This window comes from Oryctolagus cuniculus, chromosome 8 (genome assembly GCF_964237555.1).
Source record: "Oryctolagus cuniculus chromosome 8, mOryCun1.1, whole genome shotgun sequence".
Classification (NCBI taxonomy): Eukaryota; Metazoa; Chordata; class Mammalia; order Lagomorpha; family Leporidae; genus Oryctolagus; species Oryctolagus cuniculus.
Window position 1 is genome coordinate 8,445,014 of NC_091439.1, and position 20,502 is coordinate 8,465,515.

At 40.4% G+C, this 20,502-nt stretch overlaps 1 protein-coding gene across 1 annotated transcript in view; it reads right to left on the reverse strand.

The window, feature by feature from the left end:
• GUCY1B1 (guanylate cyclase 1 soluble subunit beta 1) overlaps positions 1 to 20,502 on the reverse strand; it is a 54,096-nt gene that overhangs the window by 12,745 nt on the left and 20,849 nt on the right. The window contains exons 4-6 of the mRNA XM_008267287.4: positions 18,794 to 18,912; positions 4,968 to 5,165; positions 1,561 to 1,791 (exon numbers count right to left, since the gene is read on the reverse strand). Of these exons, the coding sequence (XP_008265509.1) occupies positions 1,561 to 1,791; positions 4,968 to 5,165; positions 18,794 to 18,912 (548 nt within the window). The remainder of the gene's footprint in view (positions 1 to 1,560; positions 1,792 to 4,967; positions 5,166 to 18,793; positions 18,913 to 20,502) is intronic.

The following is a 20,502-nucleotide window of genomic DNA, read 5'->3' on the forward strand; positions in this document are numbered from 1 at the left end:
ATTATTTAAGAAAGAATGGAAATTTATCTTTTGATTTATTTATTTTAAAGGCAGAATGAAAGAGAGAGGGAGTGATGCAGAGGAAGAAAGATTTTCCATGCACTGGTTCACCATCCAAGCAACTGCAATAATCAGGGCTGGGTGAGGTCTAAGCCAGGGGCAGGAACTCCATCCATCTGGGTCTGCCACAGAGGAGAGTACTGGGCATCTTCCTCTGCCTTCCCAGGTGCATCAGCAGGAAGCTGGACCGGAGGTGGAGAAGTGAGACTTGAACTGACACTCCGATATGGGATGCAAGCATCACAAGTGGAAGTTTAACCTGTTGTGCCATGACATCAGCCCCCAAAATTTATCTTCTGAAATGTAGCATGAATTGTTAAATGCCTATGACTTAAAATTTAAATATCAAAAACATCTGCAAATCCTCTTTTTCACTTTATCAAAGAAGAGCAAATAATAATGTTTGGTGACATTTTTGATTGCTTATCAACCAGGCACTGGACTAAGCAATCTGGATATGCTATCCACTCTAATGTCAGCACAGGGGAAAGTCGTGTAAGGAAGAGAGGTAGAGCCAGCACAGGAGCCCAGGCAGAGCACCAAGCTGCTTGCAGGTTTACATCTGATCCTGTTGGAAACAACCATGAATTATCAAGTCTCTTTAATTACAAGCAAAAGGTAACAGTGGACAGATGTCATGTATAACTCCATAAGTCAGTAGCTAAGAGGAGTATGTGAAAAGGATGGAATGGTGGTTGAGAATTATGTAAGTCAATTGTAGATTCTCTCCAAAACACTGTTCTTTGCTGCTTGTTCTGCTAAACCCCATGAAATTCTCTACCTTTTTCCTCTTTATAGCTTTTAAAATTTCCTTCTTTTCTTTCCTGAAAATGTCCATGACTTATTTTGAACACTATGCATGAATGTTTACAAGATTAATACATAAGTGAAAGTCTGCTAGTTTCTTATTAAAACAAGTACACATTTCCCTCATAATTTACCTGCACTCCCTGTAAGCAATTAGAAAAGAAACAAAGGTGAGCATTTGGCCTACTGGATAGGACATTGTTGGGATGACCACATGCAGTATCAGAGTGCCTGGGTGGAAGTCCCAGCTGTGCTCTCCATTCCAGCTTCCCACAAATGTTCACCCTGGGAAGCGCAGGTAGTGGCTCAGGTATTGGGTCCCTGCCATACACATGGGAGATCTTGCTTGAGTTTCCAGCTCCTGGTTTTGGCTTGACCCAGTCCAGGCCAAATTGTTGTGGCTATTTGGGGAGTGAACAGTTGAATGGGAAATGCTCTCTCTCTGTCTCTTTCTGCCTCTCAGATAAAGAGAAAATAAGTAAAAACTTTAAAACACAGAAACAGATAAATAAAAGTGCTAGGAAAAGTTGCAGTAAGCTCAAATATACGTAGCTTACAATTCAAATTGTGATATACAGGATGTCGTATTACCTGATTCCTAGTGAGAGGGCTAAATAAACAGATGGCCACGTGTAACAGTGGCATCTTATGACCTTTAGCCTCAGGCCCCAAGAAAGTGTGCTGTCATTTTACCTGGGGGAGCACTCTGTAAATGGCATTGCCACACTGAGTGACCACTAGGTCCCGGTCAAATATTATGTGAAAAGGAAAAGCTTTGCAGAAGGTATATGGGCTGATGCGTGATTCCTGGGTACCATTTTCTTCAAATCTGTCCAGGTCTTCATAGAAATCCTCTTCTTTTGACTCTTTTTCTTCAATTAGAAATTGAGTATGATCACACTCTTCATTTCTTTGCTGAATAACCTAGATGGCAGAGGGGGAAATGGTATTAATTGCATTTCAGCTTAGTCAAGGTACCTAAAATTTAAGAGATTTGTTATAAGAATTGCATATGGAGATGCAAATGCAATACATGTCTAAAATAGAAAAATATTTCTGGACATTGATCTATGAAATTTGAAATAACTATTGACAGTACAATGCAAATCTGGTATCATTTTGCCTGTAGCTTATATAGACTCCTTGATATAATTAGGAAAAAAAAGCACCCTTTGGCCGGATGGGCCCAGCCTTCTTAAATACACATTAATACTGTGAACAATCTACAAATGACACAAGGTGGACTATAAAAATGACATTTAAACACAATGGCAAAAGAAATCATGGAAAAACATATCCAAAAATATCAGTAATGACGTTTTGTTAACCATTGGCAAGCCTTAACAATTTTCAATACCAAACTGAGTAGGGTACTAAAAATGGGACCTCTTAAATAGCACTAATGGGAGGTCTTTTGACTCATTTTGCTGAAGGATAAATTGATAATATGAGTAAAAAGCCTTTAAAATGTGTAGTCTTTGGTTTATTTCCAAATCTAGGGTTCATCCAAAGGAAAGAATCACAATTGAAAATAAAATTATATAACTTAAATAACTAAACTTGTAAAGTGCAGTTCACAGGTTGATATATTATTGAAGTACATAAAAGATTTTTTTCTTTGGAGTTTAAGACATTTCAACTAATGTGTCCATTTATAAACTCTGTCTCAGCTGCAGCCAGATCCAAACAGGGAATGGCTGGGGTGACATTTCTTTTGTTACAGCTACATAAACACAAAGTATTGCTCATTGTCACTGTTTTGTTCAGGAGTTCACTGCAGCATACTCTGAGAACTAAAGGAGAAATCACAATATGCATGCATGCTCATGTATATAGTCACTTACGGAAAAATTAGGGTATAACTACCACAGCCACTCTAGTGTACCAGAAAATTAAATACTAATATTGTTATTTATAATCCAAAAATGTTGCTGCATTAAGGATGATTTTCTTAAATCATGTACAAAACAAAACAGAATCAATCTTAAAATCCAGGACTAATTTTGATGTTCTGCTCTGTTTTTATTTTGGCTAAAGAAACTGAATAAGGACCTACATTTACTGACCAATTTTTCAGTTCTGCTTTTTTGCTTTGATAAAAATGGCAAAGCAAATTGCTTTTCTGATGCTATTTTTAATCTCTCATTGGTATATCACTTCATGACACAATATAACATTTCTGATGTGATTCAAATTGTCTGATTCTCAAGACCCTAAGAGGTTAAAATAGTGCCTGCAAAAACTTAAAAATGCAAAACATTTATAAAATGCAAATATTTTAGAATCTATACTTGAATAAAACACTGAGAAGCTAAACATGGTATAAAGTGAATCAAAACTTGAATTTTATGTTGCATGAGCGAATGCTGTCCAGTTCCTACTCCAAAGACTCTAAGAACCATAGCAAATGCAATTTCTAAATGTCCTAACTTGTGTTTCTGAATTTTCTATGTACCTGCTTCTTGCTGCTTTGTTTGTTTAAATAAAAACAAAACCAACTGTAGACACAACACACATGAAGTCCCTGAAATAGATTTACTCAGTATCTAAGTCATGTTAGTTTGATGTCAAATAAATAAATAAATAAATAGACTGAAAATGGGAAGTATAAACTATTTTGGCTGGATTCCAGTGAGATTCCCATTTGTGGATGAACTTTGATCCTTTAATCCTGGCATTAATTTTTAAGTGTTCCTGGATTTTATAATGTTATGTTCACATTGTCTCACTTTCCAATTTTGAACAATGATGTATATCTAGGAACCACCAGCAGGTGCTACCTAAGTACCAACACCAACTCTAAAATAAAGGAAACCATGAAACTAGTGTGACATGACCAGACTGAATAAGTGGGATTCCTTTCTAATGGAATCTATTTAAATGTTGCAACTTTTTATTTTGTATAATACTGTACTTAGATGTTGCACCTTTCTCATGTGTGTTAAAAACACAGTAGGTATGATTGCTTTAATAAGGCACTGCTTATCCAATTTGCCATAAAGAAAAGCAGCTGAAATTGGGTATCCCTCTCTCTGCTTGGGTTCGAGGTTAGGGGCTGCTGCAAATGACTCTTGGGGCCGGCGTCGCAGCTCACTAGGCTAATCCTCTGCCTTGCGGCGCCGGCACACAGGGTTCTAGTCCCGGTCGGGCGCCAGATTCTGTCCTGGTTGCCCCTCTTCCAGGCCAGCTCTCTGCTGTGGCCAGGGAGTGCAGTGGAGGATGGCCCAAGTCCTTGGGCCCTGCACCCCATGGGAGACCAGGATAAGTACCTGGCTCCTGCTATCGGATCAGCACGGTGCGCCAGCCGCAGCGGCCATTGGAGGGTGAACCAACGGCAAAGGAAGACCTTTCTCTCTGTCTCTCTCTCTCTCACTGTCCACTCTGCCTGTCAAAAAAAAAAAAAAAAAAAAAAAAAAAAAAAGACTCTTGGGGCTGATCATGCACACAAAAAGCAGTTGACTGGGAGTGGCTATTTAGCCAGAGACAGGGAGAAACAGTGGAGTTCTCTGTTGTACCATTGCTACATTAGTACCTCGAAATTATCACTCAAAACTCAGAGTGTGCCTTCTCATGGGAGTGCAATTCTCAAAGTAGTAGTCCTGGCTTCTTTCACCAAAGTAACGAAGACAACACAAAACAGAACATTTAGTCCTCAAAATGAGACACTGCAGCTGTATTTCAGGGCAGACAAAAATTTCCACAGAGAAACACAGTCTGTAAAATGATTCCCAACCTTACATTATCTCAGAATTCGACCACTCCCCTGATGGATATCTTGCATGCTGAAGCCCACAGCGCAGCCACACACATATATATCCCTCTGCTTCCCGCTGGAGTGTACCCGCAGGGAATGCAAACCAAAATTCCTTGTTGCCTTAAGCACTGGATAATTAGAAAGAAAAATCTGCTGCCACAGGGGAAAAAATAGATTCTGCAAAATGCATAGCGAGGCCAAATATAGAAAACTGCTGGTACTTCCCCCGCTACAGCTTGCATGTGCTTCTGGTGGGTTCCACTATCAGTGGTAACTAAAGGTACATTCACATTTTTGACATCCCTAATGCCATCAGTGTTTAGAAGTCTCCATTACTGTTCCGTACCTTCATGTCTATCTCGGTGCCGTGTATTTGCTGAGCTACGGTTTTGATGATCCCGATGACGATATCCTGAAGCCCCTCTCTCTCAGAGTAGTAGTGCAGGATGAGTCCTCTGCCCTTGTCCGCATCCGTGCACCTAAAGGAAGGTGCCCGCATCCCAGGGTAGATGGTAGCGAGGTGGTCGTGCAGGGCATCAAGGTTCTGCAATTAAGACGACAGAGTGAGGAACACACAACACCTCTGCAGTGACAGCCCACTTGGGGAAGGCAAGGTATGGAGACGAGGTTCAAATCCACGTTGTCCGGGCAGAGCAGCAGAGTCAACATTCACTGAGATATCTGCAGGCAAGTACCAGAGGGAAACTGGGACTAAAATAGCACCACTATTAATAGTACATGTTAAGAAAGGATAAACAAGTGTGATGTAAAAAAAAGAAAGCCCAATGCAAAAAACAAATACAGTTAAGGGCTAAAGCAAACATACTTGTTTGTAGGAATCTGAGGCATCTGCATAGTGTATATCATGTTAAACAATAGGGAATGCTCGAAGCGACCATATGTCAGCTTATCTGTACACTACAATCCTAAAACTTAACCACTAATGCAAAAATCTGTATCAGAGTCATAAGCATAGGAAAATATAGACATACATTTATTTATTTATTTTTTGACAGGCAGAGTGGACAGTGAGAGAGACAGAGAGAAAGGTCTTCCTTTGCAGTTGGTTCACCCTCCAATGGCCGCCGCGGCTGGCGCGCTGCGGCCGGCGCACCGCACTGATCCGATGGCAGGAGCCAGGAGCCACGTGCTTTTCTTGGTCTCCCATGGGGTGCAGGGCCCAAGCACTTGGGCCATCCTCCACTGCACTCCCTGGCCACAGCAGAGAGCTGGCCTGGAAGAGGGGCAACCAGGACAGAATCCGGCGCCCCGACCAGGACTAGAACCCAGTGTGCCGGCGCCGCAAGGCGGAGGATTAGCCTAGTGAGCCGCGGCGCCGGCCTAGACATACATTTATTTAAGATTTTATTTATATATTCGAAAGGCAGAGGGAGGGAGAGAGACAGAGACAGAGAGAAAGAGAAAGAGAGAGAGAGGTCTTCCATCCACTGGCTCACTGGCCACAATGGCTGGAGATGGCCTAATCCGAAGCCAGGAGCTTGGAGCTTCCTCCAGGTCTCCCACATGGGTGCAAGGGCCCAAGGACCTGGGCCATCCTCTGCTGCATAGTAGAGAGATGGATCAGAAGTGGAGCAGCTGAGACTCGAACTGGCACCCACACGGGATGCTGGCACTGCAAGCAGTGGCTTTTCCTGCTATGCCACCGCACTGGCCCCAACATACTATATTTGAATTCATATTTTAGAAATTAAAAACATGCTTTAGAAATTAAAACAGCATACCTTCTTCATGTTCATTAATAGTCTCCAATCCAGATAAGAGTTTCCTGGCTAACCTTTGAAATACTCATAAATATCTTTGGAAGTTGAAGTCTTAGAAAATTAATAAATTGGCTAACAGACACATTTCTAATCATGCAGCATTACCCTTAGTTCAGGAAATGCCCAATCCCCTAAACTCCTCTATTACTCCCTAACATACAAAACTGTTTTGAATAAAGATGACCAGGAGAAATGGTGCAAACTATATTTTTACTTGCTCTGCCATGAGTTTTCAAATTGAGTTCTTACTTGCTGCTGGAGGTCAACGTCGGTTAACAGAAGACTTCAGGAAGGAATGGGAAGGGGCATGAGACGACTCCATGAGCACCCAGATTTGAGCAACACTTTCCCAGGGCACTTGCAGCCCTGTTGTTCGTTTTCTCCATCCTTGGTTTATCTATCCAATCACTCACTCACTTAATCACGTGGTACAGGTGCATTTGTTAGCATGTGCTCTGTTATGCACGCTGAGCAAGGTAGAGGTGTGGATACAGATCTGCATTGTGCAGAGCAAGAAGCTCATGGTTTATATCTGCAAATGGATAGTCACATTGGTTTTCAATGAGCAAATGTGAATGAGCTTGGCCTGAAAGAGTGGAGTAGAAAGACTTCATGGTGAAAATGCTGAGGCCTGAGCTTGGGCATGAAGGTTAACATGCTGACACAGATGAGTGTTTCAGTAATCCCCCTCACTGGGTGAAGCTCCTGTCTCTGTCAATTTCTTTCATCCATAGTGCTTTCTGCTTTCTTTCCCCCAACTACACCTGTTAAAATCCAATCAGGCTTGTGCTAAACGAAACATGCATTCCTCCTGATGGCCTCTAGAGGATGCTATTGCTATGTAAAAGTAATCCAACATTGCAGGAAACTGGGTATTGCACAGGGTAGGTCACCTGCAGGCTCTGGAACCCCAGAACGGTTTCAGCCGGTGGAACAGTGTCCTTTTCACAGCATTTCTGCCCTGAGAAGGGAAGAATAGATACTGCTCTTCCTACTCTTTCCACATCCATTACACTTCCACTGATGGGAAAAATCTCTAGACAATCTGGTAGGAAGAAAAAGAAATCACCAGAAGGGTTTTACTTTTATCTCCTTTTCCCACAAACTCAAAATATAGCTGGGGCTGTGTGCAGGAAATTTTCTAACATAGGTCCAGGTACTGAGCTGTGGCTCACTTGAAAGGAAAAACAATTATGGGGCCAAGGCAGTGGTGTACCAGGTAAAGCTGCCGCTTGCAGTGCTGGCATCCCATATGGGCGCTGGCTGGAGTCCTGGCTGCTCCACTTCCCATCCAGCTCTCTGCTATGGCCTGGGAAAGCAGCAGAACATGCCCCAAGTCCTCAGGCCCCTGCAGCTAAGTGGGAGACTCAGAAGCAGCTCCTGGCTCCTGGCTTCAGATTAGCACAGCTCCAGCCATTGCAGCCATCTGGAGTGTAAACTAGCAGATGGAAGACCTCTCTCTCTCTGCCTCTGCCTCTCTGTAACTCTTTCAAATAAATAAATAAATCTTAAAAAAAATTAAACAGAGGATAACTCAAAATATACATTTTTGTATTTTTTTTATACAAAAAGCTGAATTATCTCATAGGTCACCATGCCTATATCACTTATATACCGTCCATTTCCATCCTGTATCATGCTGTGTTATTAGTACATTTCCACATGCAGGCAAGAAGACAGCACAAGGCAGTAACAATGGTACCACTTTTGTTAGCAGCACCATTGGTGCCAAGGTCGGCCAGAGGTGGATGCAGTGGCTCAGCCCAGTTACCAAGACACCAAATGTGGGTGGAGCTGTTTGTTATGATATTGAGCTATTAATATTAATAACAAAAATATTTTTACATGTATTTATTTGAAATATGGAGTTAGAAAGAGATGGATGGAAAGACACACAGAGAAATCTATCTGGTGATTCACTCCCCAAATTGCCCAACTGCTGGAGCTGGGCTGGTCCAAATCCAGGAGCCAGGAGCTTGTTCCAGGTCTCTCATGTGGATGCAGGGGCACTAGCCCTTGAGCCATCTTATACGGCTTTCTCAGGCACATTAGCAGGGAGCTGGGTCTAAAATAGAGCAGCCGAGACTTGAAATGGCATCCATATGGGATGCCGGCAGCAACTTTAACCACACACCACAATGTGCCTTCAATAACAAACAATATTTATGTTGCCTAAATTTATCATTTAAAGGTTACTAAAAAACAAAATAAAAGCAAAAAACAAACAAACAAGCAAAAAGCCCATTGAGAATGTTCATCGCTCAAGTCTTTTTGTGGTAAGGAACTCTCCATTGATTTCCTGTTTTACTGAGTTTCCTATTAATTAAACGGACAAGTAAAGTGCTTCCCTGTAGCATAAAAGATTTAACACCACTTAATGTAATATTGATTTTCTTTAGATAGTATCCAAAATAAAACCACTCTGGGGATTTCTCTAGTTACAGCTTTGCTTGCTCCATTTTACTCTTTCAAGATTAAAGTGATTACTACAGGCTGCCTATTATAAGAAATGGGATTACGAATTAAAAATTAAATTATCTCCATTTGAGCACATTTATATAGCTAATAAAAGTGCCATGTTTATACTTACACTACTATGGTTTGAAACAACCTCAGAAGGTCACCAAAGCAAGTCTTAAAATAGCCTTAGAGAGACTCTTTCCACATTTGATAATATGAGGGCAGTCTTTAAAAATTTCATGGAAAATACATATTATAAAAATATGCATGGATTTCAGAATTTTCGCACCAAAATAAAATTATCTGTTAATTCAATTTTACCCTGAACTTTCTGAAGCATCCACATATTATCTAAACAAACCTGATTATACACACTCTTGCCTGTAGCAAAGTGTCCTGGGAAACCAGAGCTTACTGTTAAAACTGACATGTTGTTTCATTTCTAAATACAAACATGGCAGGCCATTATCATGGTGCAGAGAATTGGCCCGGTGCCTGCAATGCCAGCATCCCAGCTCAAGTCCTGGCTGCTCCACTTCCTTTACAGCTCCCTGCTGATGTGCCTGGGGAAAGGAGCAGAAGAAGGCCCAAGTGCTTGGGTCCCTGCCACCCATGCGGTAGAACTGTAAGGAGATCCATCCACTTTTGCCTGGCTTACGCCTGGCCATTGTTGGCATTTTGGGATTGAATCAGCAGGTAGAATTTCAATCTTTCTCCCTCTCTTTTTTTTTTCTCTCTCTCTCTTTCTGTAAGCCTGCCTTTACAATAAATAATAGATAGATCTTTTTTAAATGAATGAATAAATAAACAAATCTATGCATGGATGAAAACATAAAAATAAAATAGCTACATGGCCGATTGCAAGTATACACGCATGTTTGAAAAAAGAAAAGATATGGGAAAAGATGTAAACACACATCTCATAGCAAAGGTGGATTCCCAGGAAACAGTGAAGCATAGCTCAAATATGCTGTCAGTCGTGCTTCTTAGCTTTATCAAATTGACAACCAGAAAACTCCTACAGAGCAACCCCTTTCATGTATCTTACCTTATGACAGCAAAAGGCTAGTCTGAGTTTCTCATTTCATTACTTCATTATCAGTTAAATTATATCAGAAAGCAGTCATTTTCAAATTTTGAGACAAAAGAAAATTTAAATGAAGTGGAAAACCAAACCTTAGATGATGGGAGGCACCAAAGAAAGTAACCTAGGAATGGGGCCGGTGCCGTGGTGCAGTGGGTTAATCCTCTGCCTGAGGTGCCAGCATCCCATATGGGCGCAGGTTCTAGTCCTGGCTGCTCCTCTTCCGATCCAGCTCTCTGCTATGGCCTGAGAATGCAGTGGAAGATGGCCCAAGTCCTTGGGCCCCTGCACACACATGAGAGACCTGGAAGAAACTCCTGGCTCCTGGCTTCAGATTGGTGCAGCTCCAGCCATTGCAGCCAACTGGGGAGTGAACCAGCGGATGGAAGACCTCTCTCTCTCTGCCTCTCCTTCTCTCTGTCTAACTCTGACTTTCAAGTAAAATAAATAAATCTTTAAAAAAAAAAAGAAAAAAAAATAATTACAACTATGTGAATATTTTATTTTAATGCTTTTAAATTCATCTTTTTTCTATTTATTAATTTATTATTATTGCTTTATTTGAAGGGCAGAGGTACAGAAAGCAGAGGCAGGAAGCGAGAGAGAGAGACAGGTCTTCCATCTGCTGGCTCACTCCCTAAATGGCTGCAACCGCAGGAGCTGGGCCTATCTGAAAGCAGGAGCCAGGGGCTTCTTCTGGATCTTCCACATGGGTGCAGGGACCCAAGGACTTTGGGCCATCTTCTACTGCTTTCCCAGGCCACACAAGAGAGCTGGATTGGAAGTGGAGCACCCAGGGCAGCCATATGGGATGCTGGTACTGAAGGAAGTGGCTTTACCCACTATGCCACAGCACCAGCCCCTAAATTCATCTTTAAAACAAAAAACAAACAAAAAAAGAGATCAGTCTATACAATCCTACATTTGGCAATGAAAATTTTGTAAAATTGCAAGAACATTTGAATTGTTCAAAGAGCAAGTATTACAATTCTAAATAATTCTTATCTTTCTTGACATGGTTTTAAAATTTTTAGTTGATTGATTGATTTTCACTTTATTTGAAAGGTAGAGACAAAGAAACAGAGAGCGATTTCCCATTTGCTGGCTCATTCCCCAAAATCCTGAAACAACCAAGGTTAGGCCAGGCCAAAGCCAGGAGCCTGGAACTCAATTTGGGTATCCAGTGTGGGTGGTAGAGATACCAGTACTTGAACCATCATCTGCTGCCTCCGCAGGGCACACATTAACAGGAAGCTTGGATAAGAAGCTAAGGATCTGAGTCTGGAACCAGGCGCTCAGATATGAATTCTGGAGTCCTAAGTGGTGACTTACAGCTGCAAAATATGCCTGCCCTTCACAAGATTTTAAACTAAAACTAAACCCCTTTTTGCAAATTTTAAAATTGCAAGCTATAGGGATTGGCATTTTGGATGCTGAACAAACGGTTCCTTTTGAAATTCGAAAGTTAAAAATAAAGTGAATGGTGCATTTTTCTGAGAAATATAAATAATTTAGGGAAGTATTAGAATTCTACAGCTGTTCAGGAAAATCCTCATATTTCCCAAAATAACACTACACAAACATTGAAGAATTAGATCAGTCTACAATCCCAGATTGTTCCTGGTGGGCCAGCCAAATCACAACGTTGTATTTTATGAGCCAAAATCTGAAGCCAACATGAATTGGAAAAAAAAAAATCCCATTGAAGGCTGAACAGAGGGGCTGGTTATAGAATCTGAATATATGTGGATTGAGTGAATGTGTGACATTGCCACTACATTAACATCAGTTGAGGGAGAGAATGCCTCCAGGAAATAACAGAAGAATGCAGAAATATTCAGTTGAGATTTCTAAGCATATTCAAACAGGCTCATAATTCAAATCTTAAGTGGTCTCCACAATTCTGTTTTTCCCTTTATTTTTAAATAGTCAATCTGGCAACCTTTGGTGCTCATTTTAATTTCATTTTAAGTCTGTAAAATTGCTGGAGAAATAAAGAATATGTAATAAAATAGGAATGAATATCATTGAAAACGAATTGGTAGCCCTATTTTGGACTGACATGAGTCTCATTCCCAGAGTTCAAATTTTATCAAATATGACAATTCAAGTTCTTGACTCCTTGTATAAGGGTACCCATATATACTAACACCAATTAAAAATATAAGGGGAAAGAGAATGCATAGATTACTGTTCCAGTTACCCAGTGTTGTATATTAAATCATACCAAAATTTACTAATTACAACACGGATTTATAATTACCTTGCGTGGCTTTAAGGGTTGTTTACGTTAGGGACTTCTTGCTCTGGATGGGAATCAAATGGACACCAGTGCTGGAATTATCAGAATACTGTAGCAGAATGGTTCTCTAAGATGGAAAACAACTCAACTGGATGGTAAGTGTCACAAGCTTTTTGTTAGGAGCTTGGGGCTGTTGCCTGAGGGTATATAAATGGCCATTCCATGTGGCTTGTGTTTCTCATTTCATGTGCCTGGGATCCTCAGGGGAGCATTCCAAGAACGACTTTTCTAAGCTACCTAGGGGGAAACTTCATGACTTCCTATGCTCTTGTCTAAAGTGTCTGGCTGCATTCAACTGGTCAGACACTCGCCAAAGCCAACACATATTCAGGAGAAGGAGAACTCCACCTCTTGATGAGGACAGGCAAAATCATATTGCAGAAGTGTGAGGGGGCCGATGTCGTGGTGCAGCAAGCTAAGCTGCTGACTGCAAAGCTGGCATACCATATGAGTGCTGATTCAAGTCCCAGCTGCTCCACTTCTAATCCAGCGCCCTGCTAATGTGCCAGGGAAAGCAGCCCAAGATGTCCCAAGCACCCTTGCCACCCATGTGGGAAACCTGAATGGATTTCCTGGCTCAGCACCTGCTATTGTGGCCATTTGGAACGTGAACTTTGGAAGAGCTCTCTTTCTCTCTCTTTAGTTGCCTTTCAAATAAATCTTTTAAAAAAAAAATGCATATGACCTGAGAGATATGCCGCAGAGATTTCTGGAAAACATGATATTTCCTGATGCAACAGGACATTGGAAAGTAGAAATGACATAGGTTGAGGCAGAAATACCATCAAATCAGACATTCCCTACCAGTATGTTACCGGTGGCATTTTCAAAACATAAATATTTTCTGCATGTGTTGTAATCAATATCCTAAAAAGTTTTCCAAATCTGTATAGATGAAATACATGAAATTTTACACCTTAAATAAAATAAAATTAAAAAAAAAACCTTAGGAAAGTTAAAAAAAATTTGCTATAGCGGCAGCATGGAACCACACATTTTGTTTCCAATATAAAAATATTGAAATATAGTCTTGTCTCTAAAGTCATATGGCCAAGTCAAACATATACAATCCAAAAAAAAATAAAAATATCTTATTTCTTTATCTCTTTTTGAGAAATTATGTTTTCAATTATCAAAACAAGCAAAGGATAAATTCCAAAGATTATTACTGTTACAAACAGCCCACAAATTGATACTTCCATGGAAAATGTAAAACAATATCAATTCCAAACTGTGTAATGTCTAGAGAAGAGGAAAGTTTATAAAATATTTCCTTTAAAAATATTTCTTATTTTTTTTCACTTTATCCTTTTAGGGCTGTTAGCTCTCTTTTGCTGTTATTCTCAAAACTTCCAGGTAGATTACAATAAGGATAATGCAAAGTTTTTACATTGAATCTGGAAGGTCAAGAGATTTTATGAATATAAGCAGGGCTATGATTTCAGTATTGACAGCAAAGTTCTTCAAGGGATGAAGATATTTTGGTGTTCATCAGTTAAATGAACAAATCAAAGAAAATGATAAAATCCATAAGAAAATAAATACTTCTCTGGAATTAAACTACAGAATTACCTACATAGGTATATCCTTGAATATAAAATTTCTTTAAAAAGGTTAGGAATTTGGTAATACTGGAGATACCTACATCTCAAACTGGAGGGCCTGGGTTTAAGTCTCAGCTCTGCTTTTAATTCCAGGTTTTTGATAATGTGAAAGCTCGTTGGCAACAGGTGACTGTAGCAGGCTTGGACCCCTGCCATCCCTGTGGAAGAATCAAATCGCTTTGCAAGCTCGCATCATCAGCTGGTCAATTTTATGTGTCTTGTAGGCATTTGGGAAGTGAACCAAGGAGAAAAAAAGATCTTCTGTGTGTCTGTCTGTCTTTTCCTTTATGTCTCTCTTTCTAAAAAGCACATTAATTTAAAAGATTTTTTTAGGGGCTAATGGTGTGACAAGGTGGGTTTAGCTGGCATCACAGGAGGCCAACTTCAGAGCACTGGTTTGAGTCCTAACATCTCTGCTTCTGATTTAGCTCCCTGTTAATAAGCCAGGAAAAGCAACAAAAGATGTCCAAAAAGAACTTGGCCCCTACTACCCAAGTAGGGGACTTGAACACAGTTCTTGGCTCCTGGTTTTAGCCTGGCCCAAGCCTGGCCAACACAGCCATTTGGTGAGTGAACCAGTTCATGGAAGATCTACGAATCCCACCCATCCCTACTCCACTGTGTCTCTATGTCTCTCCCTTGCTCTCTGTCACTCTGCCACTCTGCCTTTCAAACACATAAATAAATCTTCAAAATGTTTTTGAAAAAATTCATAAAATTTCTTAAAGGAAGAGGTATTATCCTGACTGAGCCTGATAAAGTAGCTTCAGAGGAAAAAAAGAGAGAGAGAAAGAAAACATGCACACACATACTTCAGAATAATTAATGCTATCCTTCAAGGATTCTACTGATTGCTTATTTGTACGTTATATGCTGTGTATATCTGGAACTAAGAAAATTTGTAAAAAAGTGTTTATAGACTAGCAGATACAGCTTTATACTAAGCACACAGGGACTGTTTTTTTTAAAGATGTATATATTTGAAAATCATAGTTACACAGAGAGAGAAGGAGAGGAAGAGAGAGAGAGAGGTCTTCCATCCTCTGGTTCACTCCCCAGATGGCTGCAATGTGCTGATTCAGGAGCCAGGAGCTTTTTCTGGGTGCAGGGACCAGAGGGCTTGGGCCATCTTCCACTGCTTTCCCAGGCCATAGCAGGGAGCTGGATTGGAAGTGGAGCAGCCAGATCTCAAACCAGCACCCATAAAGGAGGCTGGCACTGGAGGAGGCAGCTTTACCCGTGCTGCATCACAGCGCCGGCCCCCAGGAACTGTTCTTAACAATGTATGCACATATCCAAATGAGGGGTTGAGGAGAGAGGACTCCAGAGAAGTCCCCTTTGGTATGATGAATGAGGCAGAGTGGCCTGGCTAAATCATAGCCCATATTATGATTTCAGTAGCTATTTTATTGTTCTCTGAGCACTTCAAATGGAAGGATTACAATGACTATTTTAGAAATGTCAACAGATATAAGCAATGCCCCTTGTAAATTCAACAATGAATAGTAATTTTCCACGTTCACATGAGAAGGAAATGGTGTAGTGTGTATCTCTTCCTTTATATTTCAATCTATGCTTCATCTCTAAACAAAGTTATATAGTCTTTTTTTTTTTTTTTTTTTTTTTTTTTTTGACAGGCAGAGTAGACAGTGAGAGAGAGAGAGACAGAGAGAAAGGTCTTCCTTTGCCGTTGGTTCACCCTCCAATGGCCGCCGCGGCTGGCGCGCTGCGGCCGGTGCACCGCGCTGATCCGATGGCAGGAGCCAGGTGCTTCTCCTGGTCTCCCATGGGGTGCAGGGCCCAAGCACTTGGGCCATCCTCCACTGCACTCCTGGGCCACAGCAGAGAGCTGGCCTGGAAGAGGGGCAACCGGGAAAGAATCCGGCGCCCCGACCGGGACTAGAACCTGGTGTGCTGGCGCCGCAAGGTGGAGGATTAGCCTAGTGAGGCGCGGTGCTGGCCCAGTTATATAGTCTTACTCAAACTGACTTAACTCTTCATAAAAGAATTCATCTTGAGCTACTGGTGTGTTTGCTTCCCACTTTTTTTTAATCAATAATCACTTTTTTTAAAAAAAATGATACTTACTCATTGCCAGGCACATAGATAATATCTGTGGAGATGCAATCATTGAGAGAGTGTGGTCTCTGGCCTGGGTTTACATTCCAGTCCAATAAACAGGAAATGATCCTGCAGTGTGAGGACTACTGTGGCTGTGAAATAATGTGTGATGAAAACATGAGGAAGGCCAATTACTCTGGCTCAGATAAGGCAGATACTGGTGGTGTGTTCCTGCAAGAAGCAATCTGACCTGCAGATTGAATGGGATTTATCTAGGTGACCAGCACAATGGTCGCTGGCAGACACAAGACCATGTGCTGAAGCTCAGAGGACAGGGGCAGCAAGATAAACACAAGGAAGCTCTGAAAGAAGTTAGATTTTCCTGGTGGGGGAAGTGAGAGAAGAGCACGGATAAGGCACGGAAGTAATTTTCATTATTGTTAAAACTTTCCCATGGGCAGCGTGGTACTACTCAGGAGGTTTAAGCAAGAAAATGCTACCATGAGATATATTTGTATTTCAAAAAATAAAAAATATCTCCAGGGTGGCAGAATGGAGAATGGAGAGAGAAAGGGAAACCATTCAATCTCTAAATAATAGGGAAGTGTTGAGGAAATGGAGAAAAGTGGCAGAATCCTCAAAAGTCAGATTTAGGAAAAAATGCCCAAAGTTTTGGTGATAGATTAAAACTAAGGGGTGAAAGAGGCAGAAAAAAATCTTTAAAATCTCTTTAAAATGGGCCCAGTTTATTTTACTCCTTAGTGAAGGATTAAAGGTTGTCATGATGTTTTATTTATGTAATGAAAACGTCAATTTTTATACATGATCTAGGATCTTAGCAGTTTATAAAAGCCAATTGCTTTATAATCAGTTAAATAGAAAAAGTCCATTTAATATTTATGTAATTATCCTGAGCAAAATATAAATATCTACATTAGAAAGCAGCATTTTTACCATATTCGATTCACCTTTAAGACAGACGATTTTAAACCCCGGGAGGAAAAATTGTATCAAAGTTGCACAATTTGATGAAAACTTTACAGTTAGTGTAACAAACATGTAGTTGCCAATTTTACATTTTTAGAAGGCAGAGAAAAACACTCAGAGAGACACACAGAGACAAGGAGATACAGAGACAGAGACAGAAAGAGATCTATCTGGACCAGGCTAAATTCAGAAGCCCAGACTTCGATCTGAGTCTCCCACATGAGTCACAGAGACCCAATAACCAGAGCCGTCACCTGCCACCTCCCAGGATGCACGATGGCAGGTGGCTGGAATTGGAAGCAGAGGAGTCAGAATTTCTGATATGGGATCCAGACACCCCAAGCAGCACCTTGACTACTGTGCTAAACACCGGCTCCTTATATTCTTTTTGTATTGTCTTTGGAACCTGGTGTGTATTTTCCACTGAAAGCCCACCTTCTTCCCAGTGTGGAGTGACCCAGTGTTTGATGCCTATCCTATTGGATAACACAGCACTAGAACAGACAGAATCATGCCTTGGAGACTGCTTGCTCCCCACCACACACACTATGCCATAAGCAGCTTAACACATGGTCATAATGAGTACATGTCTTTAAAAAAAATTCAGGGAGGTCATTTGAATATTGCTTTCATTATGTAGATAGAGGCCATTGAGAGAGAAAGTTACGACTCAGTTACTAGAAGTTGAAACTTTGCTCATAAGGCAACAGAGGGCAACAAAAGTACCAACAAAAAAAATGGAACATGTACTCAAAAATCTCAAAAAACTTTTAAGTAATAAACCTTAATCAATTATCACCTGTTCAATTTTAACTTAAATATTTCCCTGCGGCTACTTCATTTGGAAGTGGCAGCTTTTTCTTTTTTATCTGACAGCAGCAGTTTCGTGAATGCATGGTAAGAGATTGCAAAGCAGTTTCCATCTTGATTGAATGCTGTTTTAAGTTTATAAGAAAAATGTCACTATGTAAACAACAGACATTTTGATTAAACACTAAAGTTCTTATTTTGGCTGTTAAATCAATAATGCAGCTGGATTGAAAGTAGTTTACATTCCCTCAGAACTGGGCTCTGGTTCAGCTAGTATTGCACTGACATCATTTTCCAGCAAGAACTGGCCGCTCTCAGCAGCCAGTTTGGAAATATCCTTTGCAAACAACCACATAATTTTCAATGTTAACACATTTCAACAAGAGGGTCTCAAGAATGCCAGTGCTTAAAATAGTGCAGTCAGTCCAGAAATAGCCTCTCATCCAATGTGTAATTTACTGGTGAAAATGTTCAAGGTGAATTTAAAAGAGTGTAAGACAAAGGCCCTTTTTTTAACATTACTTATCTTTTTGAAACCTGAAACCAAGCTTGGAAGGTTTCCTATTTTCTTTTCTATAGTAGATTAATTAATATGTAACTCACAGCAATGGTTCTCAAATTTGTAGCAGAACACCTGGTGGCCCTGGTGCTTTGCCCTCAACAAAGAACTCCAGGTAGAACTTCATGAATACTGACATACTGTATCCATCGTACTGTACAAGCTAGTAACATTCTTACCAATAGAAAATAAGACCATGTTATCTGTCAAAAACAAACCACAACCACTGGCATGTAGGACCATGAAACAAAAGACAGCTGAAGGGATCACAACAGACCAAATGGATATTTTCAGAGTCTGTTCATTTGTGATATGAGAATTCAGGATCAACATCCAGATGTTAGAGAAAAAATGTGAAGCAAAAATGCTAACACGTCCACTAACCATGGTTTTATGTGAGTTAGAAAAGGATTGCCACCACGATTCCATTCCAGCTTTCTGACTGGCAGAGCAAAAGCATCCTAGAACCTCACAGGAAGAACCACAAATCAGAACTTTGGTGGCGAGGACCCCAAGTTGCTTACCTGTAAAAATTCTCTCACGTTAGATCCCAGGACACGCAAGATTGTGTCGTAACCAGATTCTTGACAAAATACGAAAAACATCTTCCCAAACATTTGGAGGATCTCTCCAGCATTGAGATCTAATTTACAGGTTTAAGAGAGAGAGAGAAACCAACTGTGTATTAAAAGCAGAATATTGGGGGAGGGTGGAGGGAAAGGAATAACATTATGGTCTTAGAATTCTATCTACAAGCCATATTGAATCTGCTAAAAACTAATTAAATTTTTAAAAATAATAATTTTTAAAAAGTAAATGTAAATATGTATAATATTGGTTTTTTTTTAAGATCTATTTATTTATTTGACAGAGTTACAGGGAGAGAAGGAGAAACAGAGAGAGATCTTTTCACACACTGGTTCACTCCCCAATGGCTACAATGGCCAGAACTGGGTCAAGCCATAGCCAGGAGCCAGGAGCTTCTTCTGGGTCTTCCACATGAGTATAGGGGCCCAAGCACTTGAGCCATCTTCCACTGCTTTTCAAGGCACATTAGCAGGAAGCTGGATTGGAAGTAGAGCAACCAGGACATAAACCGGCCATATGGGATGCCGGAAATGCAGGTGGTAGCTTTATTCACTGTGCCACAATGCTGCCCCCACCAGTAGAATATTATTAATTAAAACAATGAATATATGTAAGTACATATTAAAATAATTTGAAATATTCTTAAAGTCTGTGCAGAATGAACATGTATCATCTGAAAAAATTCTGGCCAAAACAATGCAATAAAATCTGAGAAAACAATGGGTTGATACGTCAACAGTGTGAATTTGTACTTACAAGCAAAGAAATCAGTTACTCAGGTTCCATGACAAGTTACTTAACTCTTAGCTTCTTAAAGTGTATATTCAATTTAGTAATTTTTTTGAAAAGCTGATTTTCAAAATCATTAAGACTGCATATAACAATATTTTTGGTGCAAAATAGTTTTTCTTTATATACATATGGCTATTTAATAACTTGATGTCATATATAACATGAACCCTAATGGTTCACTTATTCTTAATATTCAATCATATGTTTCCTACAATATTAATTTTTACTACAAATTTTCTGGATCTATTATATGGCATTTTTATTTTTATTCACTACAACAATCTATACAACAATCTATTTAATCATTTCCCTCTTATTTAAAATCTAAGTTTTTCCATTTTTTAGTGATGTAAGTAATTCTGACTTGCCACATACAAATATTAATGCAATAACATCTAATCATTTCTTTAGAAGAAACTCCTAAAGAGTTTGACAATCTTTTAGAAAGAATTTGGTGGGGGCCAGTGCTGTGGCGTAGGTAAAGCTGTCTGCCGCCTGCAGTACCTGCATCCTAGATGGGCGCTGGTTCGAGTCCCGGCTGCTCCACTTCTGATCCAGCTCTCAGCTGTGGCCTGGGAAGGCAGTGGAGGATGGCCCAAGTGCTTGGGCCCCTGCAGCTTTGTGGGAGACCAGGAGGAGGCTCCTGGCTCCTAGCTTCGTATTGGCCCAGCTCCGGACGATGTGGCCATTTGGGGAGTGAACCAGCAGGTGGAAGATCTGTCTCTGTCTCTGTCTCTGTCTCTGTCTGTCTGTCTGTCTCTCTCTCTGCCTCTTCCAATCTGTAACTCTGCCTTTCAGATAAATAGATAAATCTTAAAAAGAATTTGGTGATACAAAATTGTTCTCTAAAAGA